General features: G+C 39.2%; 1 protein-coding gene across 5 annotated transcripts in view; it reads right to left on the bottom strand.

Moving 5' to 3' along the window:
- Positions 1–25918, bottom strand: part of Kiaa1328 (KIAA1328 ortholog) — a 242993-nt gene that overhangs the window by 69061 nt on the left and 148014 nt on the right. For all 5 annotated transcript variants that reach the window (XM_013122841.3, XM_040757961.1, XM_040757962.1 and 2 more), the window contains one exon: positions 20510–20617. In XM_013122841.3, the coding sequence (XP_012978295.1) occupies positions 20510–20617 (108 nt within the window). The remainder of the gene's footprint in view (positions 1–20509; positions 20618–25918) is intronic.

The following is a 25918-nucleotide window of genomic DNA, read 5'->3' as shown; positions in this document are numbered from 1 at the left end:
ATGACAATAGGCTTCCTTGTTGTTTTAAGAATATGGAGCAGCAACATCCAAGAAACACAACAATCACCAGCATGGCAGGATACCTGCAAAGGTGCAGTAAGTGGCACTCGTAAGTTGGTGGTAAGCAACAGCTGTCTAACTGGACTTAAGTCCATTTAACAGGAGGGAAGTCATGCCTGGTACAGGGAACTTAGCCACCTTTCCAGAGATATTAAGTCATGGACCTCCAAATGGAATCTGCCACTGCCATTTTACTGAACCAGCATAATTCCTTACTACATTCTATTTTTTTTTTTATTTTTGAGACAGGGTTTCTCTATGGCTTTAGAGACTGTCCTGGAACTAGCTCTTGTAGACCAGGCTAGTCTCGAACTCACAGAGATCCACCTGCCTCTGCCTCCCGAGTGCTGGGATTAAAGGTGTGCCCACCTCTGCCCTGCTTCTAAATTTTTAAGAAGTTTCTCATTACAGCAAATGGAGACAATCAAAGAAAACCACAACTGGATACAATGTAGACATCAACAAATTATTGGGAGTCCAACGCCAACAGATACATCTCTATCATAGCTCCTGCATCTATCTATGGTTCAGGAAACATCACAAAAGATGGGGTAGAAAGAGTATAGGAGCCAGAATTCTAGGAAATCTACTATAAAAACTCAACAAGACCAGGATATCGGCAATATCAATAAAAACGCTGATGTAGAAGGGAACTCACCACCGGGATGACGTCCCACCACTAAGAACAACAACTCATGACTTCGCAGTGGTTATGCAATGCAAAGTGGACAGCCTTGAAACCTTATAAATACAAACAACAGCACAATCCGCAGGTTGTATTACCATACATATATATGTGTATAACAGAAATCATCAAAGAAAAAGAGACTCCGAATTTGAGAATGGGGGCATAAGAGGGATCAGAGGGAAGGCACCTAGGAGGGCCTGGAGGGAGGAAAGTGAAGGGGAAACATGATGGAACTCTATTTAATTAGAATGCATAAGAACAAATTAGAGAAGAATTCTTGAACATGTTTGTAGGTACGTAAGAAGACGCAGAGTGCAGAGCAAGAGCTGAGTGGCTCCTGCTGTGTGAGGCAGTGATACAGCGAGAGGTTGGGATGGAGGACAGGATACCAATGAGGCACTACAGCGGAGACCTTTGGATGGGAGATCTTTATGAGTTATCTATGCAGAGATTCCCAATTCAAATTTACAATGTTCATCCAGAGAGGCTAGTGACCTCACATGTCAATGCATGTTAGTACAGGTCTCATTTTCAGTGAAGACATACTTCACACTTAGAGGCACCTCAGATTTAAAATGGTTCCATTAAAGTGAAATTCATTAATACATTCTTATTTTAAGTCTGTCCAGAAGCAGCAAGAACTGAGTGAGAGGGCTTTCTTTTGTTTTTTCAGTGAATGCTAATGATTGTGTGCAAAGTAAAACATGGCTACAGCAACCACAAACAGTTCATGCAGGGTTCTGCTGTTCTATTGCTCTTGCAGACTCCAAGAGACCACAGATGCCAGGCCACACTACTGTACCAAGCAAAACTTTCAATCACCATAGATGGAGCAAACAAGATATTTCCAGACAAAGTCAAATTTAAACAATATCTATCTACAAACCCAGCCCTATAGAAGGTACTAGAAGGAAAAGTTCAATCTAAGGAAGTTAACTACACACAGAAATACACAATCTCACACCAAGAAAATTAAAAGAAGGGAAACACACACACACACACTTCAACATATAAATACAACCTGTTTAGCGTTGCTTGTAATGATTTCAGCACTGATGACTTGGTATTGGATAAGCTCATCCTTAGGGAAGACTAGTTCTCCCATCCTTAGCACTCCTCAGTTGCCTGTGTTTGTCTAGGGGTGGGATCCAAGGAGGCTTCTCCCTTCCTCGTTAGCATGCCTATTGCTGGACACTAGTACATTTTTGTCTCTTACAGAATGAATGTCTAGGAAATGGATCAAACAGGATGCAGGTATTTGAGCCTCGCTTGAGTTGTCACATGCGTTGTAGTTAACTTTTCTGCCAAATAATAATCTACTGTACGGATTACTACTTGAGTATATTCATATGGCATGCAGCTTTTAGCTAGGATTAATAAAGGTGTCAACCCTAATTTCAGTCACATGGTAAAATGAGAAGCTGTTAAGTCTTAAGTACTAATAAAGCTATCTTTAAAAAGGAACCCTATTCTTTTATTCTAGATTTAAAATTTTGTGAGTGCTTTTAAATAAATAAAAGGAAGCTAAGGCAAGAGATTATTTGAGCCCAGAATGAACATCCTGGGCAACACCGTATGATATTTTTGAACTTTGGTTGTTGTTGTTAGTAGGTCTCATGCATAGAAGCACCCCTGAATGAAGGTGCATGAGAATGTAATACAGAGCTAGGTACAGAAAGAAAATGTAGCATTTTACAGGGATTCAAAGAAATATAAAAGGCCCCATAATTGGAGCAGCCAGCTTCCAGCTACAAAGTCGTGATTACATGCTATTTGTATGGGTCACGCCCTGGCACTCACGTGACTCATCCATTCAATAGTGTGAAAAGCCCAGATCTGAATAAGGATACTGTGAAAGGTTTAATTACCCCAGTGAGAAGAGCCTAAGGGTAACCAATCATGCTTTAAAAAAATTATTAGTGTAATTTTTTAAATGATTCTTTGGGAATTTCACATCTTGTACCCCAATTCCACTCATTTCCCAGTCCCTCTGTATCTACCCTTCACCCTTGTAGTGTCCCCTCCAAAGGGTTCACATGGGCCCCTGTTGTTAACACTGGCAATGGACATCAACACAGACCCCAGCTGCAACAGGACCACGGACCCAGACATGGCCATCAGCAGCAGCTTGGGCCTGGATGTCACCAAGGGACCAGGTAGCAGCACAAGCCTCTCAGATCAGCATGGGACAGGTAGCAGGGTGACCCCTGGACTCCAACATAGCTCCAGTTGGCATCTGCAAGACTTTCAATGATAAAAGGAGCTACAGACCTCAACACAGTCAGTAGGGCCATGGACATGGATATGGCCCCTGGTCACAGCTTGGGTCAGATATCAACATGGCTCCCAGGTGGCAGCATAGGCCCTCTGTATGGCCCTAGTGGCATGGCAGCATGACCCGTGGGCACCAACATGGCCTTGGCTGTCGGTCCAGACTCTGTACTGCCTTCTGTGGTAACTACAGCCATGGACATCGACACAGACCCTAGCTGTGGTAGGACCGCAGACCTAGAGATGGTCCTCAGCATCATGATGCCACTCATGCTTCTTTAATGTTAGTAGTGACATGTAATTTACAGATACAGTCCTTTATATATTTTCATCACACAGTTTGCTGCTGCTGGCTTTACTGTACAGTTACCAAATGAACCACACTTTGAAACTTCTGCTATTTGAAACTGGGCTCTTGGACTGTGATCATCTATAAGAAGCCTTGTGTGCGTGCAGCAAGGGTGAGTCATCAAAGTCCTCACTGTTAGGTATAATGCTTTATTGATTACTGGATAGAAGTTAAGAATAAGGGGCAGAGCCGCTAGATACACAGATATAAATTGCCCAAAAGAGCTGCAAACCAAATCTGAGGACCCTAACTATGGCTCCTAAATTGCCTTCATAACACTTGTGGCCACATTTCTGTGTTAGAAAGCGTGCTAGAGTAACTTTGGTACTACTTTAAATCTCCACTGATCCAAAGACATGTTAAAGCTATTTGCTAAAAATGCTGACCAAGTATTACAACGAATGCTCACTCGTTGTCAGTCACATTACAGCAGGACACCTGTCACACTGATTCACACAAGCATAGCCAGTGTAGAGAGGACCCTGACTAGCTCTTCCCATACTAGATAAGATCAGAATCACCCAGGGTGCTATCTAAGCACACATCCCTGGGTCTTGTCCCTCAACACAATGTGATTTAGTAGGTGAGAACTAAATATCCTTGGAATCCCCTATAATTTGTCTCAAAACACAGATTTTAGTTTGTACAGCTCACAGTTAAAGGGATGAGATCACACAGACTAATTTAAAGATTTGACGTGGGTGATGACTAAACACTTGAAATTATTTGGGTAACTTAACCACTAAAATCTATACAGACATATAAAAACTAGTCAATCAACAAAACCATAATAAGGTTGTGATAAAGAGGGAGGCATGGAAGGCAAGGCCTAGGTATATATGGGTATCCTCAGCCCTCTAAGCACTATCAAGATCCTTATGAAAAGTCAGCTTAAGTATCAGTCATATCAGGGGGTTCCAGGATGAAGTTTAAATGTATTATGAAAAGATACACACCTTTAGGTATTATCAGAATTCATGCCCAAATGCTTTTGTAAAATCAGCATTTTCTTCCTGGTATATTCTCTTTCAGGATCAGAAACTAAGACTGTGTTAATAACTGTGGTAAGTCATTTTTAAAGTAAATAGTATATGCATATGACTAAAATACTTTAATGCTACAACATGGAGTAGACACATAACAAATGATACATTGTAAAATAAAAATAAATTTGTAAAAAGAAATCAATACTTTCTGATTTATTTACACTTTTCCCTCTACACATTTCATTTTTTACAAATGAAGCTCATTTCAATGATATTTTGAGAAATGGCCTTCAAATATAGTTCAGGTCTTAAACTCACAATCCTCTTCCTACCTCACTTTCTGGGTAGTGGGGAAAATACACTATCAATCCCTGCTAAGATTAAAGCTTTAAACTAAGAATAACTGTAGATGCGTCATCATTTCCAGAGAAAATATACACAATTCCCATATCCCTTCAATCAGCTGTGCCTAATGTAAATGTCACATACACCTACTGCACCAAGAAAGCAGACACAAGAAAGTAGCATTGGTACATAAATACCGACCAAACTCTAGACAACTGGGTTCCATCAGTCACTGCATGACTTCCTTTGTGATCACCTAGTATCTAATACTAAAGGCACTCAAGGCACTGTATTCAGGTATTATATCTCCTTAGTTTCCTTAGTCTGTGACAGACTCTCAACCTTTCCTCTTCTTCTGTGATTTATATGACCAGTTTGCAGAAGTACTGGCCAGACATCTAATGTCTCTCAATTTATATACTTCTCTTGTTTTCTCACATTAGTATTTTGAGCATTTAAACAAAAATTCAAGAAGCAGACATGGTAGTGCTTGCCTATAATCCCAGCAGTTAGAGGCTGAGGTAAGCGGATCCCAAGTTTAAGTCCAGCCTGAGAGGTTCAAGTCCACCCTGGGCTACAGGTCAAGACCCTGACACAAAACAAAGGCGATACCAATGATGTGGAGGTAAAGCTGCTCATCACACTAAATAATTCACCTAATACCTACTTGGTCCAGCTTTATCTCTTTGCTTGTTTGTCACTTTGCACCATAGTAGCTTCATGCTAATAGACGGTGGGTCATCAGGGTCAGTGGTCATGATGGGGTAGGCATATATACCTCAGGGGTGGACACTCGCTCTAGACAAGGATTCTTCCTGTGATGCACACAATGCTTCTGACAACATTGCCACCATGGACTTACAGGATGTCTTATCCACCGTCACAGCATGTCATAAGCACTGCTTCTCATCACCTCCTTTAGAGCAGTCAAGCAAGGATCCGTTCTTAGTACACCATCACAGCATGTCATACAGCCCTGCTTCTCATCACCTCCCTTAGAGCAGTCAAGCACGGCAAGTGCTTACACCCGAGCGATGATCCATTCTTAGTACACCGCCCCCTCATCATGAAGCAGTGACCTTCAGAGAATAGTGACATGGCCTTTTTGAAGACTCAGTTACAGGCGCAGATAGGTACTTGTGAGAACTGAACGAGCTTCTCCAGGATGCGCTTAGCCAGTAGTTCTCAACCCATGGGTCTCAACCCCCTTTGGGGGTCACATATAAGATATTTACATTATTATTCATAACAGTATAAAATTACAGTTATGAAGAAGCAGTGAAACAATTTTATGGTTGGGGTCTCCACAACATGAAAACCTGTACGAAAGGGTTGCAGCATTAGGAAAGTTGAGAACCACTGCTCCAAACTTCTGTCTAGGTACGGATGCCGTTTTCTCTGTGTCTAGAATCCAATGGCTAGGAAAGAAGGGCAGGCACAGCAATGACTCCACTCACCACCACTCTACTGATTCACTAGCAATTTTTTATTTTAAATTTTCTTCCCTTGCCCTCCCATCTTCCCATGCTTCCCATAGACCTCCTAATCCACCCACTCCCCAGGGATAGTGAGACATTCCATGGGGAATCATCAATGTCCATCACATCATCTGGGGGAGGGCCCAGGCCCTCCTGTCTGTAACTGGGCTGCAATAGTATCCCGCCATAGGGAATGGGCTCCCAGAGTCCATGTGTGCTCTAGGGATAAACCCTGGCTCCAGTGTCAGAGGTCCCATAGACTGCCCTGACATCCTAGCTGGCACCCACATTCAGAGGGCTTGGATTGGTCCAATGCTTGTTCTCCCACTTTAGCAAATTTTTGCTTCTGTCTCCATTGACCTTGAACAGGGAATGCTTCTGTTAGCACTGCCTCTTGAGCCTTTTAGACACTTCATACCTCTACAACAGTGAAGGAGATAGTTGTACTATCTGGGGTGACTGGTCATGATTACCAAGGGGGAGGTGGGTCCTTTCCATACGGGGGAGGAGCTTGCTTAGAGTATAAGGGCTCTGTTAGGATATCTCCTGGTACTGTTCCCATGATGAAAGCTGATAGAGACCTATAACCCATTTACCAGGACCACAAATAGCCCAGCATCTTTGCAAATGAAGGTTTGGGTAGTCCTACCAAATAAAGAAACACTAAGATGACTGCTTGAGGAAAACCAACAATGGAAAAAAAGCAGTTATAAATACTAGCCATGGCCAGTACTAGTTATACATACTAGTTTGGAAAAAAAGCAGTTATAAATACTAGCCATGGCCAGTACTAGTTATACATACTAGTTACTGAGATAAAAATTTTTTGTTAATTTTAAATATTACTTTCTAATTTAGTTCTGAATATGTCAATATATTTATAATAACTAATAGTTTCACTACCTTTTCTGTAAACCTTTATCACACAAAAGATATAGTAAAATGTTTACATCTTAACATCTTAGTTATAAGCAAATGAGGGAATAAATATTCCCTTTGAATTCTCTTCTCAGCAAAGGGTCACTATGGGTTCAGTATAACTGTATAATGAAATGGAGAAATGGACATTTTGTTATTATTTAGATTAAGTATGGCTTAATGATATGTGTGACAACTTCACAAGGCATGGCTGTGATGGTATCTTCCATGTGCTAAACTCAGGTTAAAGTCCTCGGTTAATGAAATCAAATATTTTTTTTTATTTTTTAATTTTTTTTATTTCCAGTTTAAATTTAGATAAGAAACAAGGTTGCTTCACAAGTCAGTTCCAGGTCCCTCTCCCATTCCCTCCCTTCCTCCCGTGCCCTCCCCCCCGTTATCCCCTCATTTCCCCAGGGAGGGTGAGGCCCTCCATGGGGGTGTGCATAATCTGTCAATGAAATCAAATATTAACAGTGGTTGTTACTGTTGATCATGGTAAGCATCAAAAGTAACTGAAGATATGAACTCCTAGGCAATTTGGATGGGGATGAATCTAGTTCACAAAAAGCTGAAAGGTAGAACCAGGACTTTTCTCAGTAAGAAGAAATGTCTTCTGAGGTTTGCAGCTTTGTCATGTTTCCAAGTTCCAGCTGTCCTTCCTGAAAGCCTACCTCATAAGTCCTGACATACCGGTCAACACCAACTGTGTAAGCGAACTTTGCAACATGTCTCACAATGTAACCTTCTCTGATTCTGTTTCTCTGGTGAACACAGCATCAACAACAGAGACTGGGTCAATCAGGCAAGGACCAGATTCAAGGTTAAGCAATTAAGGCTTACATACAGTATACACGAAAGTAAAAAATGCCAAATAGCAAAGCAAATGCAGAAAAGCAATCTTCACCACAGGGACAACAGGGAAAGCAAATGAACTCAGCATAAAAATTTCTTTGCAGGATTATAAAAATTTAACAGTTTCATATGTGATAGTGAGTTCTTCTCAGACTGCAAGTACCTAGTGGAAACCATCACAGGCCAACTGAGATGACTGTATCCCCAAATACTTTATGCATACTTAGGAACGAGGTTGTTATTTTTAGCATATTATCTAATAACTCTTCAACTATCCTAAGTTACCTACATAGTGCCTACATATGGATGCTTCCACAAAAAGACCACTTTTTAAAAAAACATAAGGAATACACTTGTTGTTTTTATTTGTATATTCTGTGTTTATATGAATGCTAAGAATCTAAAAGTTACATTTTTAACTACCTCTAGGCAACTACAAAAGGAAATTGAAGATATTGCTAATTAAAATTAAAGACCTTTATGGAATTTAAAAACTTATGTTCATTCACAGGGAACTCTTGGGACTTCTGAAAACAAGAATAAATAAATTGACCCAATTATCAACTATTCTTAATCTTGCTGCCTATGCTCAATAGGAGGAACATAAAAATCTTATAAGCCAAATGGGTGGCTGCTTGTAAAATGATGTTCGGCTTCCATCTATTTTGCTTAGTGCTTACACCCTACTCTTAATGCAAAATATCTAATGAGTAAACGTTTTAGTTATGTAAGTAAAACAGCACACATATTTATAGATTCCTTCATAAGAAAATTGACCTGCAGATATTTTACCAATTGGATCACAATATATGGCAACAGTCCTTTGGCTCCTACCAAAAGATTATCAACTGAAAGCTGTAGGCCTAGACTGATCTGCAATTATTGGGGCCTGCAAAAAAAGTCATTAGAAGTGACAACTTCAAACAGTTGCCATCTTCAAGTCTGCTGTTTATCTCCTGAGGAAGTGATCACGATACAAGATGCTACCTCGGTTCCATATTGCGACAAGAACTTGTACCTTTTGGATTTCAACAACTCACAGTTATTGTTAAAAACAAATCAAACTTCTCACCTTTAATAAGTCCTAGAATGAGGTTATCAAAGTGAGCAGGCTCAAATAGAAATGGAAGATCCAGTGTCCCGATCCTATTACTAATGCTCTTGGCTTGGAAGAAAATTACTTTTGAAAAGTATTTGTATAAATACTTAGAGCATAGAATCACTGGTATTCCATTCATTCATGAGCAGCAGGTAAATTGTAAATGTTTACACAATTTTATTACTATTGTTTGCATTTAACTAATTGTAGTAACAGTATTTTAGGAAATAACTCTAATTTCTATCAATCACAGCCTTATGACATACACAGATATAAGTCCCCTCAAAAAGGTGTCCATCATGCTGAAAAATTTGTGAGTTGCCATAGAAGGAAACATCCTACTAATTAACTAAGATAATACATACTTTGATGTATTAAGATGATGAACCCGATTAAAAAGTATCTAGACCCAAGAACATGAAGTTATGATACATGAAAATACAAACTCTAAGCATATGCAATGCCAGGTATTGGGGTGGGTGGGACAGGAGACTTTCTTTTCCTATGAGGGTCTTTGTACCAACAACAGCTCAGAGAGCCTCAGTGGCCTCTGCTTTCAGTCTGCTAGCCATCCTTTGAAAGCCAGCGTTGGGGCAAGGAAGAAGAAAGGTGCCTCCATCTGACGTGCAGGAAGGAAGTTCTGCTACAGAAGGCCAGGATCAGGAATGACACGTGCAGGTTCCAGACTCTGCTGGCAGTACATTTATCATGAATTTACATTTTAAAGTTGCTGGTTACACATAACTTCTAGATATTGTAACCAGCAACCAACAAATAGTCAACATCACAAATAGGACTGCACAGTACCTGTTCCTCTTTATGGAATCACCACACTTAATTACTTTTTTTAACTTTTTAAAAAATATTTTTCTTTTCTTATTACTTTAATTTAAATAGCTTGCTTCACATGTCAATCCCAGTTCCCTCGCCCTCCCCTCCCCCCGCACTCCCCCACCATTCCCCCACCCTATCCCCACTTCCTTCCATATAGGGGAACCACCATACTTATGGTGCACAGAGAGATTGCCAACAGCCATCTTGGAAAAATCAGTTTAAAAGCAATTCCTAAACAGTACAAACAGCTGCAAGTGTGCAGGGGGATCATATATTCTGAAGAAAAGCTATGAATCACTTCTTCAGTTCTCAGTGATAATTTATTTAGAATTTTTAGTAATACTAACAAGGGACATATTTTAAAGCAGTTTTAGTTGCTTAACGTGATGGCTAAAGAGTTCAGGGCAGTACATAACCATCACAACCTAAGGTTACATTATTTCTTCACAGTATTTCCACATTTCCCTTCCCCAAATGGATCACGGCTGACTTACAACTTTTATCTATACATCTGCTTGCTCAGGACATTTTGTTTAAGTGGAACCACAGTAACCATGCTTTAGGTCTACACATCAGTATCCTGTTCCTTTCTCCTGCCAAGTGTCCCAGTGTGCGACAGGCCAGTTTATTCAACATTTACCAGTCAAATGCTTGCAGTACCTCCAGGTCTCCGTTACTTTGAGAAAACGGAGCTATGAGCATGCACAAGAAGTCTCATATGGATATGTTAGTCAGTGGGATGGCTGGACCATTCATATATTCAATATTTAACCAATGATTACACAGTTATTAAAAAGATGGAGAAATTTTGAAAATTGTAATGTAGGCCTAGGAAATAGTACTGAAGACAAAAAAGCCTTTCATAACTGAAAACAATTTGAGAAACAGGTCCCTGGAGCCACTGCCCCAGCATGTAGTAACCATCATTCTATTCATAAGTTCCATGAGATCATCATTCTATTCATAAGTTTTATGAGATCATCATTCTGTTCATAAGTTCTGTTCTATGAGATCATCATTCTATTCATAAGTTCTATGAGATCATCATTCTGTTCATAAGTTCTGTTCTATGAGATCATCATTCTATTAATAAGTTCTATGAGATCATCATTCTATTAATAAGTTCTGAGATCATCATTCTATTCATAAGTTCCATGAGATCATCATTCTATTCATAAGTTCCATGAGATCATCATTCTATTCATAAGTTCCATGAGATCATCATTCTATTCATAAGTTCCATGAGATCCGCTTTTATATCACACATATGAATGGGGTCAACCACGAAAGCAGACAGACACCAAGGGAACAGGAGGTTGTACCTACAAATACCTCCACACACCTGTAGCTAATTGATTTGCTTTGTTTTGTTTCATTTTTCGAGACAGGGTTTCTCTGTAGCTTTGGAGTCTGTCCTGAAACATACTCTGTGGATCAGACTGGCCTCGAACTCACAGAGATCCACCTGCCTCTGCCACCCAAGTGCTGGGATTAAAGTTATACATGACCATTGCCAAGTCCTGTTAATGGATTTTTGATAAAAGTGATAAGAAAGCATATTGGAAAAAAGATAATCTTACAATAAGTGGTTCTGTGCAAATGGCATCATGCAGATGAATAAAATCAGATTCCTATCACTTACTAGCTCAGTTCCAAATGGACTGAAACCTAAACACAAGATTTGCAACAATGAAAATGCTAGGAGAAACATAGGTTAAGCTCTTAGGACAATGTTGTGCTACTAATATTTTGACACATCGCAAGAGCACATGAAATAAAAAAAGATATAGGATTTTATTAAACTAAATCCTGTACAGCAAAGGAATCAAACATTAGAGTGAAGAGTGAAAAAACTATTTGTAAACTATGTATCTGAAAAGTATTAACATACAGAACTAGAAAACCAAGAGCAAAAATAAAAAATGCCCAAGTAGCCTGATATTAAAAATGGGAATTATACCAAGCAGACATTTTCAGAAGACATTACAAATGACCAATGGGCATAGGAAAAAAAAGAAAGGAAAGAAGGAAGAAAAAAAAGGAGAGGGAAGGATAGATGGGCAGACAGCTCAACAATTTCTGTCAACTTGTAACTGACATAAACAGTCCTTCACTCTTACAATTCTCACACGTAGGCACGTCCTAAGGCTGATTTTACACCCACCCATCTCTCCTTGATATTTTTGAAGAGATTTAGATCCATGTCTTAGTCATCTATTGGAGAGCCTAGCCTGAGACTCCTCCCTGCCTAACAGTCTGACTTGTATGGATGGAGAGACTCCTAGAGAATGTCCAGGTACTTCCTCCTTCCTCCCTGCCTGCCTCCCTCCAAGACAGGGAGATCAGGTGCACTGAGATATCTTTAAAGCTGCAGCTAATTAATAAAAAGCCAGCACCCGACTACACCAGGGCTCTTCAAAATCAAATTAGTCACCTGTTCTCAAATATGGTTTCTCTGAAGTCTTTCTCTCAGTATCACTCAGGTTCCAAACTTGGGACCTGATATTTAAAACTTCTTAAATCTAACCTAATCTACTAGTTTATTCTTCATTTGAAGTTTCCCTTAATTTTTGAGTTGTAGTGAAATATTCCCGCTGCTGGTCCTCACACATAAATGTCCATTTCTTACTTTCCCTAAGAGTTTCTCCACCTCCCCCCCACTGGCAGAAGAGGGGGAGGAGGTCCCTATTCTTGGACTGTCAAAGTCCTACTTTACTTTTCAGGACTTAGCTCAAATTGTATTTATAAACAGATATCTTTTATTTCTGAGGCTTCTTACATACCCCTTACATTCTGAATAAATGGTAAACATATATTTGCCTTCTCTTTTTTGAAAAACCATATTCTATTACGAAACTTGATTACAACTAATAATTTAACAAGTTCTTGTACCTTTAAGAAATTATTTTATTAAACAAATTTTATTATAAAAATCCTGCAAATAAATAAAAACATGACATACCCAAAGTGATGAGGCCCAGATGCAATGAGCTTATATACAGTAGGAATCACATTCAGAACAAAAGCTGTTAAGCTTGACATTACATTTTACACTTTCAGCTCTGAATATATTTTATGCACTTATCTACCACCAAAACAAAAAACAACCAATGACAGAATTAGATCTAGAAAAAACACTTACCTTTTATCGTCGCTTGTGTCTATACCAGCACTCAGTCCTTACTCTCCTTGGAATTCCTTAAGGTAATAGTTTCCCTACACTCTGCCATACTCAGCAAAACTGACATTCATTCATTTAGCTGTGGAGTGGGGGTGGGGTGGGGTGAGGTGGGAGGAAGCCAACCCAGAATTAGTAGTTAGGTCTGGTCTACTATTGATCTACATTCCCAGCCCCTACTTAATTTTTTCAATAGTAGGTATTTAATAAAGTGTTCGGGTGAGTAAATGGGCAATAAAGTTTGGATAATAAAAGTGTTTAGCATTATATGTAAGTAAAAGCTGGTGAGAAATTTAGGAAACTGCTTAATTAGAAAATGACTACTTTCTAAAAGTCATCCTTGTTCAGTAAATGAACAGACATCTAAGGAATTAAATAATGAAAAGGGGCCTATAAACAGAGATTCTGGTGAATTAAGTAAGTCAGTTCCATCTTTCTGTGGTAATTACTTTCCAAGGGCTTGGCTCAGCTGTGCCCTACAATTTGATCTTATTTGTCATTAAGGCTTTGCATATTATTTATTTTCATTCTATAGCATTTATGCAGGAAGGCAGCAATGGAAGCTCCCTTGTCTGTGATTCTTCCCTCAGATAATAGAAAATAAATTGCAATTAGATTTTGGTAATTGTATATAATTAACTCAAAATGAGCTGTTAATTATAAAAAATATGTTTTTTAACTTTCTTGTTATCTCATTTATTTTACTTCCAAATTCCTAATGCCTCACTTGAGTCAGTTTGATATTTTAAATACACAGAGTACTTTTAATACTCAGATAATTTAAATTTCCAAATAAACAAAATTTAGTTTACAATTAAATTTTATCTAGGGAGTTCTCCTTTGAAAGGTCATTCTCATAATGGTTTTTGATTATGTTTTCTAAAAGCAGCAGGCATTCTAGAACTAATAATACACGCTGCTCAAGGCACTACAGTAATCTCGACTGATCCAGCTCTACCTTTTTCTGGGGAAATGGAGACAACACCATTTCCATAATCAGTTGAATCAGGGAGGATTTATTGCCTTTTTTGTTTGTTTGCTTGTTTTTTCGAGACAGGGTTTCTCTGTATTGTTTTGGAGGCTGTCCTGGAAATCCCTCTGTAGACCAGGCTGGCCTTGAACTCACAGAGATCTACCTACCTCTGCCTCCTGAGTGCTGGGATTAAAGCCGTGTGCCACCAATGCCTGGCTTGTCTTTTCCTTTTTAAACTTTGTTTTATATTTAAAAATTTAAGAACTACAGAGTGAGAATTCTTGGCTTTCCAACAACTATCACACTGTCAAAGCAGTTACTAAAGCTGCTTATAATTCTTATATAACAGTATCTTAAAAGTCTGTTTTCATCATCATAGGCATACCGGTAAATAGTTTTTGGAAGCAGTGCATGATCCTACCTTACTATGCTCACAATTTAAAGTTTACAGCATACACACCACAATGCCTGGAAACCTGTTTAAAGCATGCTCTTCCCTTCCCTGGAGCACTAGTCATCCCGGCATTCACTGTGCGCACCTGATCACCAGTCATGAGCGTTCAGAAGTCAAAACAGCTACAAACTTTCAGGGCAGAGTTAGTATGGCTGTACAAGTTGTCTGTATGGACATGACTTCACTATTTGACAGAAACACCTTAAAGGACAAAGGCTTAGCTCTGTTCATAGTCTCAGTCCAGCTCATGGATGCTGGAATGTCTGCAGGAGCTCCTTCATATCACAGCAGATACTACAGGAACTAGAGACTGGGTATAACTTTCAGAGACCTCCGACTTTGACATGCTGGACCCGCTTCCTAGAGCGTACCAAAACAGTGCTGGGAGAACCGGGGTTCAAGCACAAGTCTCTGGGGTACGCTTCAGATTCAAATTGAATTTCTTAAGTATAATTTACAATAATAAATTATTCATGGTATCTTGTAAAAATAACCTCTGGCCTGCCAACTTTATTTTGGAGAAGTCTATTCTTTAAAACATACCAGAATACTGAATCTGGAGATTGCTTATGGTAGGATGGCATTTTTACTATATTAATTCTACTGATCTAAGAGCATGAGAGGTCTTTCCTTCTTCTGATATATTCTTCAGTTTCTTTCTTTGGTGTCTTAAAGTTTTAAATCATTTAAGGCCCTCTCTTGCTTAGTTAGAGCTACCCCAAAGATATTTTCTATAAATCTGAGGTTACTATGAAGGGTGCTGTTTCACTGATTTCTTTCTCAGTTTGTATATAGTAAGACTACTAATTTTTGTATATTAATTTTGTATCTGGCTACTTTGCTGAATGTGTTTATCAGCTGTAGTAGTTTCCTGGTATAACTTTTAGGGCCACACATATATATACTAGAGCAGCGTCCTAGAGCTGAAAGAAGCAGATATACCGCCCAGTTCTAACCCAGAAGCTATCTCTAACTGATAGCTACTTGCAAACGAAGAATTACTTTTCTCCAAGAGAGTCTCTCTGCAAAACAAACCACTCCTAAGGGCAGGCCCTATGGCCAGCAGTAGATGACCAATACAAACAGCATCTTTGAAGGTTTGTTGTCTCATAAAATTACGTGAGGGTGTTTTCTGCTTTGGTTTTTTTTTTCTTTCTATCTTACAGGTTCTTTTTGGGTTCTTACGGTTTCCAGTTTGAGCTTTTATAGGATTCCTGGTGTGCGAATATGTGTGTGTCTGCATTTATATTTCTTGTGCTTTTACTTTGGCTGTTTTTCTTGTTTGCTTGTTTTGTCATATTCTGATTTGTTTTTTATTTATCTTATTACTGTTCTTTAGATGCCTGTTTTCTAACGAGATACAAAAAAGGCATGGATATGAATGGGAGGAATCTGGGGAAGAACTAGGAAGAGTGCAGGGAGGGGAAATGGGAATCAGAATATATTATATGAAACAGTCTATTTCCAGGAAAAGAAAAACAAATTACCAGAACACAAGAACATATGTTTCATCATGCTTGCCTTATCACTGTGTGAAACATTAAAGAACATGGAATAACTTAAATGCTGGGTGACAGAAACTTACAAGTTAAGTTGCCAATAGGTACCACAGACTGTTACACACTTATAATAAAAAATGAATTAGCATTTGTAGTAGTTTTCTATTCATTATTCAAGATCTTACCACAAATAAACAGGATTAAATAAAATGAACTCATTATTTTACAATTCTGTGACTCAAAGGGGTCTCACTCGGGCAATGCTCAGGTATCAGCAGGCCTGTTTCCTTGTTTTCTGAAGGTGCTATTCCCTTGCAAGCTGTCAGATAAAGTCTGTTCTTTCCTACTGGAATTCCTTGGCCTGCATTCTCCTTTCTCCATTTTTAAAGCCAACAGTGGCAGGCTGAGTCACTTTCATATTTATAATCTCCATCCTCCTTTTCCCATGTGTCTGAACTAGCACATAGAGATTTCCCACACCTAATTTCCCAGTAATTACACTGGGTCCATTAAGAGAATCCAAAGTAAGCTCCCCATGTCAGGGGGCAATCCTTTAATCACACATGCAAAGCCTCCTTGTCATGGGAAGCAACAGATTCAGAGGTTCTAGTGATCCTGGCAGGAACCTTTGGGGGAGAATTACTCTGCGTGTGTGTATATATCTGCTTATTTAGAGAGTGTGTGCATGCCACAGAGAGTGTGTGCAGGGCAGCAGAGGGCAGCTTTCAGGAATTGGTTCTGTCCTTCCGCCATGCAGATTCTCTGGGATGGAGCTCAGGCCATCAGTGTTGGCACAGAGCACTCTCACCCTTACGTAGCTGTCTATCAAAAACTCGAAATTCTATGGAGTGGGGAGGCCTCACGTGTTCAGATTGACCTGAAGTGTATACACACGCTGTGCCTATAATCATGAAGGGTTAGGGTTATCAAGGTACCAATAACTGACTCAACCAAAACAGGATAGGGAGTGAGATACTGAACAAAAGGAGACTGATATTTTCTAGATATGCCTCATTTTATTCTTTTTAAAAGAGAATATCTTACTGTTTGTCAATTATTAATTTTTAATGTTAATGAAACTTAAAATATTTAAGTACTATAATTTTAATATTTGATATATTATAAGACATTATATATTACTAATATGTAAAGCATACTGATTTATCAGATGTAGAAATTATATATCACACCTAGATGATGAGATTACAGGTATATTTAATTTTCTTGTTTTGACTTGCTAGCATTTTTATGTTTCTTATGCCACATGTAAGTAAAGACATACATATATGTATATACACACGTATATAAAATAATATTAACAGGAGACTATTTTAAACTAAAAAGTGACAAGAAGGCTGGGTATGGTGGCACATGCCTTTAATCTCACCACTTGCGAGGCATAGGCAGGCAGACTTCTGTGTGTTCCATGTCAACCTGGTCCACACAGTGAGTTTCAGACCAGCTGTGGGGGAAAAGTAAGAGAAGACCCTAGCTAAAAAAGGGTCCTCTGACCAGAGGCTATGTGACCGAAGACCACAGGCAGTTCCCACAAGAAAAGAGGCACCTGAGCCCTCTCCTGATGGAGTGAGGTCCCAGCTGGTTGGCTTAGAATAAAAAGCTTTTGTGCTTGCATTCGGGTGTCAGTGGCTCCTTGGAGTTTTGAGGTCCCCTGGTGGGCAGAACACAGCCAAGTCTACGCAGTGCCTCCTGTGCCTCCCTCCAAAAAAGTAATAAAAATTTCTTACATAGCAACTAAGAACAGTAATGTCCCTACAAAAACTATCAGAGAACAAAAAATCCAAGAAGAAGAAATACAAAGTGCTAATGGATATAGACAAATGTTCATTATATTTGAATATTGGGAAATTTCTAATTACCTAGGATTCTATCTTTCTGCTTATTAAACCTCCAAGTGTTGCTTAATTATTCAAATCAATACTAGAAAGCCAATTTACTGGCCTGATTGAAAACATAACTCTGTCCCTTTCTGAAGCCTCTCTGAAAAAATGAGAAGGATAGAAGCCTGTCAAGCTGTAGAAATGTGACAATAGGTAAAAGATGGCACAAAGTTCAGAAGTCTGAAAAGCAGTTAAATTCAATTAGAAAAAAAAAAAAAACTGCTATGAGTCTGAAGGAAAAGGATTGAACCTCGCCAGAGAATTCCTAAAAGCCTTAGTGCAGGCAGACACACTGAAAGTAAATTACAAACAAACACCCCCCCTCCTGCATCAGCTTGCTGGAAGTGGCCAGAGCCTTAAAAACACCAAGCTGCCCTTGTCTCTCTGTCTCCATCTAGTGGCGAAGACTGGCAGTTTACATCTAGAAAGGAGGAAAAAGTGACTGCTGGCTGGGGAGATAGATGGTCAGTGGGTAACCCTTGATCTTTAGCACCTACATAAAATGCAAGAGCATAAACAAACACACAAACAATAAACAGATGAAAGGCAATCCTCAGATAGGTGCCACATGCTTGGAATTCCAGCACTGGGGAAGTGGAGATGGGTGGGCTCACTGGCCAGCCTATTTGTCAAGTTCTAGATGCTATCTCAAAAATCAAGGGCAGTGGGAGCAGGATGTGGAAGGAGTTAGGGGAGAAACGGAGGTGGGCATGATTAAAATGCACTGCATGCCATTCTCAGAGTCAGGAACAGTGTTACACTAACAAGGCAGATGGTGTCCTCTGGCCTCTGCATGCACTAACAGGCATGCCCCCATGCACATGAATACACAAGAATGACTCTAGATGTGGGGTCTGAAAACAGCTGGGGTCAGAAAGGCGAACAGTTCAAAGGGGTATTAGGAGAAAGCACGTAGCAAGGGCCTCTTCACCCTTCCCAGAGCTCCTCACACTGTCAGCTGCTACAGTCTACATCTTAAATGTCAGAGGGTTACGTGGTGGCTGGTGGGAGCTTTAGGTGATCGTCCTACAGCACAACACTGGGGGTACACTCCTGAATGGGATACTGAAACACTGATCTAAACTCTCTCTCTGCTTCCTGGCTACCATGATGTGAACAACTTTGTTCTTCCAAGTGTTCTCTATCACGATATTCTACCTCAATGCAGACCCAGAAACAATAGGTCAACTTGCCACAGACTGAAATCTCTGAAATAAAAAATGGCCCTTTTACCCATTAGAGCTTTTATGCATTTTGTCATAGCAATGGAAATCTGACTAACAGCAGCCTAGCTCATAAAATGCTCCCATCCAATTTTCCCAGCAAGTCAAACAGTTTATCCTTAGGAGAACTGACTACCCAAGAGAAAAGGCCTAAGGGCAGAAACGGAGGAGTCCCCATGGCTTCTATCTAATCCATAGGGAACCCAGGGTTTGACAAACTTTGTTGACACAGATCAAAAGCTTTTAATAGCTGTTTACTGCTTTTGCTTAGAAATAATAGTGGTTTACTAGACATCTGTAGACAAGACAAACTTGAACTTGTTGAAAACAGAATAATGTATCAGGAACAGAAGCAGCTTCAAAACCCACTATAAATACCTTCAGAGTTATGAGAAATATGACACATATAAAACCGGAAAGGGTGAATATTTTTTAAAGGCACATTTGAAGAATAGTGGCTCTTTGACATTAAAAATTACAGCAAAAATAAAATACAACAGAAGCACTGATAGATAAAATTCAGAAAGTTTCTTAGGAACTAGAGAGAAAGATAAAGGTGAATCGTAAAAGGAGGAAGGGGGGAAAAGAGGCAATGGGAGGTGGTTCTAAGACACTCAGTGTCTGATTTATTCAACTCAAGTTCCAGGAGGAGACCACACGAACAGAATGACAGACACACTCAAGGAGTACACTGTTTACTCAGTACAAAATAGATGTGTCAAAGGCTAACTAATGTACACTACCACTAATGTTTAGGGTAATTCACAGAAATACAAGGTCCAAATAGTTTTCACAGAAAATGAATCACAAAAAATTCAGTAATCAATTTTAAAATGGCAGTAAATATATGGTAAATAAGACATATCGGGCATACAGTAGCCACACAATAAATACCTGCTGACTAAACTAACACAGTTTTACAAAGTATTAAATGATATCAGAAAAGAATGTGTATATAATCCTTATTACTTAATACAGAACACAACAATTATGAATTAAAAGTAAAAAGTGGCTTAAAGATTGTTTCTGAAGGTAGGATTGTGAATGATTTTTATTTTTGTCAATTTTTTCAAAATTGTATAATGAAAATATATTTATGTAGTTTTAAGTGATCCAAAATAGTAATAAGAACCAGGCATGTAGCTCATACACATGACCTGTGTGTCTTGGTGGAAGAGTAGGAAGACCATAAGTTTAAGGATGATCTTGGTCATATAATGAGTTCAAGGGCAGGCTGAGCGAGTTGAGACCTTGCCTCAAAAATACTACCATTATTAATGGAAAAAAAAGGAAAGAAAAAGAAAAAAAGCTAATGATGAACACAAAGCTATAAACAATTATCAAACACATTCTAAGCATGCATATCCTTAGTATTTTACCTTCCCCCACCTTCAGGTTTACCTTGGTCCAGAGTCACTACCATTCACATCAAGATCGAGTTCTTGGGGTTTACTAAATTCTTTATCTGCTACCAGTTCTCGAGACTTAAATATAGCTTGAGTCCTTAACCTGTAAAAATAAATTTAAGAATTTTTAATCCCAAAGCACCAATAGGCTACACACACACACACACACACACACACACACACACACACACAGAGTCTCACACAGTCTCTCGTCTCTCTTTCTCTTCTCTTCTCCCCCTCCCCACACTTCCTAAAGACAAATTAAGTAAGCCCATCATTTTATAGGACTTTAGATTTTCTTTAGAGAAGCATGTGGGAAAATTGAGATGGTTAGAACGTAATTTAAAAACTCAGAACTGTAAATGTTTTCGAAGCACTTTATGTCTCAATTCTAAAATGTGAAAAAGCTTCCATCTATTCATTGCTGAGGGTTTTGCTCATTGTGTTAGTTTCTGTTGCAGTTGCAGTGATAAAACATTAGACAAAAAAAATCCCGAGGGAGATGAGGTTTGTTCTGGCTCCCAGTTTGGTGGTGTAGTCCATTACAATGAGAAGGACCTGGAAGCAGCAGCTTGAGGCAGCTGGTCACATTGCACTTCTCCTCAGGAAGCAGAAGGGATGATGCGAGACTTCAGCTAGTCTTCCCCTTCTTATGCAATCTAGGACCTGAGCTCAGACAATCAATACCTACATGTAGAGTTAGGTCTTCTTACCTCAATCCTTCACAGCCATGCCTGGAGGCTTGTTTTATGTGATTCTAGATCTGGCCAACTCAACAAACAGTAGCCATCACAATTTTCACTGCTGTTACAGCATGCTTAAGTAAACTAAGGATTTATTGGACTCATGGTTTCTGAGGTTTTAGCTTACGGTAGGTTGGCTCTGTTGTTGTGGGCCTGAGGTGAGGGAGAAGAGCACAGCAGAGGAAAGCTGCTCACCTCATGCCAGCCCAGAAGCAGAGCAAGACAGGAAACGCCCATCAAAGGCACACGCTGGTGAGCTATCCCTCCAAGCAGGCCTGCCTTGTAGATTTTACCAAGTCACAACAATGCCACAAATTATGAATTATCAATAGCTTTAATGCAAAAGATCAACTCATTGATGGGTTAGTAGGTTATTTCATTGGCTCAATAACTTGATTAGACCAGTGCCTTTATGAGCCAATCATTTCCCTTAAGTTCCATCTCTGAACATTGCACTGTGACCCAGCCTCCAACATACAAGCCTTTTGAGGAAACACTTTAAATAGAAGCCATCTAAGTTAGCCAGGTCTAAATATAATCTCTTGTAATTCTCAAGTATTATTGACTCTATAAAACAAATTTAGGAGGCATTCAACTTCTCATGTTGACACTTCAAAAGGCTGGGAGAACAGTGATAACATATTTTCTTTAGGCCACAGACAAAAATAGAATGAGGTGTCCTGGTTAATTTCTTTTGTCATCCATTTGGGAAAAGGGAACCTCCTTGAGAATGCCCCCAACCAGATTGGCCTGTGGGCACTTTCTTGACTAATGACTGACATGAACGGGTTCAGCTTACTATGGCCACTTCCCCTCAGCCTGGTGGTCCTTGGTGCTGTAAGAAGGCTGAGCAAACCAAGGGAGAAAGTGAGCCCACAGAGTTCCTCCATGGCTTCTGCTGTGGCTCCTGCCTGGCTTAATTCTTGCCCTGACTTCCCTCAGTGATGGACAATTACCTGGAAATGTAACATGAACTAAACCCTTTCCTCCCAACTTGCTTTTGTTCATGGTATTTTATCACAACAACAGGAAACCTAAGACAGAAGGCAAGGTATCTACTGGGATGAAGACCACACTCACATGTACTGAGAAGGGAAGGCCGTTCTTTCAGTTTTCAGAAAATGTTTTCTGGTAATATGTACAAATATATTCTTTAACTACGAAATACATTCTGGGAGGTGGTGACGCCCACCTTTAATACCAGCATGTGGGAGGCAGAAGCAGGCAGATCTCTGAAATTTTGAGGCCAGCCTGGTCTACAAAACGAGTTCCAGGAAGAGTCAGAGAGACCCTGTGTCAAAAAACCAAATCAACCAACTAAACAAGAAAACAAAGAAAAACTATTAACTAAAAACCATGAAGTGTTTTGTACAAGAACCATGAGCATAGTATTCATCACCATCAAAAGACAAGTTTTAGTTGTAACTACACATGGTGATATACAAAGAGATGGAATTTACAGTATTATTAATTTGTAGTGACATGCAAGGCATTAGTAAATGCAGGGGTAAAAATGTTAAAATCAGGCAATTATGAGAAAAGAGTAAGAAGAATAGTAATAACAGCAGTCATAATAGCTTCTGCAGCAAGAGATGTTGATGGCAATAGTAGCAACCACTTATGGAATGTTTCTTATGTTACTGTACTGATCCACACAGATGACCTGGAAGTAATTACTTTATTATGTATTTACAGAGGAAAGTGGGGCAGGCCTAGGCATAAAATTTACCCAAGGTGATATGATATGTTTTTTGTTTGTTGGTTGTTTTATTTTTTTGGATTTCCGAGTCAGGGTTTCTCTGTGTAGCTTTGTAGACCAGGCTGGCCTTGAACTCATAGAGATCCACCTGCCTCCGCCTCCTGAGTGCTGGGATTAAAGGCGTGCACCACCAACACCTGGCCAAGGTAATATGTTTTTAAGTGGTGAAGGTGGTACATTTTTCATAGCTAGGTATACAGTATATATGTTATAGATGTCAGAGACAAAGACAAATATTATAAATAGCTTGATTCTACTCATTTACTCCCAAAGGAATTCACGATGGTTCTTGGCACCAAATCAACTGTATTCTCGATAAATCTTCTTTGAGCAAGACTTTCTGAAAGCACTGACTATGTAATCTCAAGGTGTCATAATTAATAACAAATCAGAATTTAGGTAAGTGTCAATATCTTTGCAAATTCATTTCAATGAGAAAGTCTCATCCCCAAACTCTGAACAACTTTAATTCTATGCTACTCATTTGATATTCAACTATAAATTGTCTTTCCAATACATTTCTTGGATATCCTACATATCATAAATAATGGCATAGGCATAGCCAGAATTAATTTGTTATTGTAACTGAAGTGAGTTACCTGTCCACTTAAACTACAAATTCAGTAAAGATTTACAATAGTTCATATTATGTATAAATTAGTGTATGAAACTGTACAACACTCAAAGAGATCAGGTTTTATTCATCTAGGCATTCCTCCCACGTAGTTTTGGGCAGAAATAATCCTTTTCTAAAACAGTGAAAATTGAACTGAATTGTAGACTATACTATACAAAATACACTATGGTGCTCTTTTGTACATATCCCCCAACTTAAAGTGCTAGCGAGAAAGAACCCAAACCTAAAATCAACAAAGGTGTAGATAATTTTAAAAGAAAAGCAAACATTTAAACCAGAGGAGAAGGTATGGCTTGAGAAAGAACCATGAATAGTATATGAAAAGAGTTGCAACAAGACAAATTTTCAGAAAAAAAAACATTTCTTAGGAAAAATGGGGCAAATGGGTACAGAGATGACTACAAATTATAGAAAGCTTTGCAAACTAGGATGATAGGTGCTATTCTAATCTAGAAATTTTCTTACCAGTTTTTAAAATTCAGAAGTGGTAAAATAAAGGCACTGCATTAGGAGGGTTCATTCATCACAGATATTTTTGGTTCATGACACTATTGGGCACACTTTCAGATATCTCTTAAGAGATAAAATTGCATGAATCTAAACAGTAGGCCAGAGAGTAGGCTGACTACTATGATACTGATTAAACAGATAAATCAAGATCTTAACTTCTGATCTGCCACAGCTACTCATGGGTGATCAGATGATTTCCATGGTAGAAAAGCAAGAAACGAGAACCTCCTCTAGTAAAATTGTCTCCAGCCAGGTGTGGTGAAAACTGTAACCTCAGCACTTGGGAGCAGGCAGGAGAAAACAGCTAGCTTGGACCACAGAGGCAGAATTTGTCTCAAAAGCCTCCATCCCGTTATCTTAATTGACTCTTTATGTGGGCACCTCACTTGAAGCTTCCAATGTCTTGACCGAGAAGAATTTTATTTTATAGTCAGAGCTACAAACAACAAATGAAATGGCAGAATTGTGATGGCCAAAACTCATGGAACCCAAAGACCTTTAATGGATGTCTAAAGTACCAGAAGCCAGCAAGAGCAAGTCTGAAGATGGACAGTACTGTGAATGTGTATGTTTACTTTACAAGTCCTGACCAATAAGTTTGAAAATACCCTAGTATAAAACACTAAGGATTTTCTAAGACTTCAGATAGCAACTACCTAGGGTAATACTCATCCCTGAAAGAGAATTGATTAAATCACTTGATAATTTGAGGACAGTAATTCTGAATGCAGGAAATAATTGTAGTCAGTTTAAAAAGAAAATTAGGATAGAGAGAATGAATCCATGAGGGAGACAAACAATTTCTGTAGAGTTTTCCAGAAGACATAAATTTTTAGAGTTTAAGAAAAGGAAGGTTGAGTTGTTAGTCAGGACTGTCTAAAAGATTCGAGAAGTATACAGCCCATTGCAGTTTCCCTTGAGTGGCCCCCAGAGGTAAGTTCCTATTGCTCAAAACACCAAGCATATCAGATATAGGGTCTAGAGGCTCTTTAGCTGGAGTTGACATGAATGCCCCTTTCCTGATGGCACCTATGGTACCAGAAAGTGCCAGCAAGTTTTCAAAGGAGGGAGGCAACCAACAAGCCTACCCAGCTATGATACCTATGAGCCTCCTTGCTGACCTCAAAGCAAACAAAGACAGAAAGGTGGGCCATTGGTGGACCGGGTGCAGAGGAAGGATGTGTGTTTCAAGGACTCTGTTTTTGTCTGCACACTTAAAATACTGGAATACTGCTGACCTAGAAACCCCAAAAGCATGGAGGAAAAAAGCCTCCCCCATTTTGTCAAAGAAGTAGAAAGCCTTTAAACAGCAAAACCACTTGCATTGCTCTATTCTAGCCAACCGCAGAGGCACATGGTGGCCTCACTTGCCCTGTCCCTATCAGCAAAGACTGAGTGGAAGCCAGGCTTATTTTCTATGTGCTCTCATGAGGAGGCCAAGCCTTCTGCCATAGCAGTGTTAGAGAAGGTATCCTACAGAGGAAGATTTAACCACCACCCAGTGACTTAAGCTACAAACTAAAATCTGAAAACCTCCATCATATCAAGAATAAAAAGATGGCAAAAATATCTAATGAGAATGAATATTAGAGCATGCATTACAAAAATCCCTCAAAGAACAAGTCTGAGTATCCTTGAAAGAAAAAGACAGAAAATCTTTAAAAATAACAAGAAGAAAAATAAAAACCAGGCAGAAACTGTACTTTGGAAACATGCTCAGCTGGGATAAGTAAAAAAAAAATCAGCAAAAATTGA

Source organism: Mesocricetus auratus, unplaced genomic scaffold (assembly GCF_017639785.1).
Source record: "Mesocricetus auratus isolate SY011 unplaced genomic scaffold, BCM_Maur_2.0 Super-Scaffold_100015, whole genome shotgun sequence".
NCBI lineage: Eukaryota > Metazoa > Chordata > Mammalia > Rodentia > Cricetidae > Mesocricetus > Mesocricetus auratus.
The sequence above is the reverse complement of the archived record's forward strand: the minus strand, read 5'-3'. Positions and strand labels throughout refer to the sequence as shown.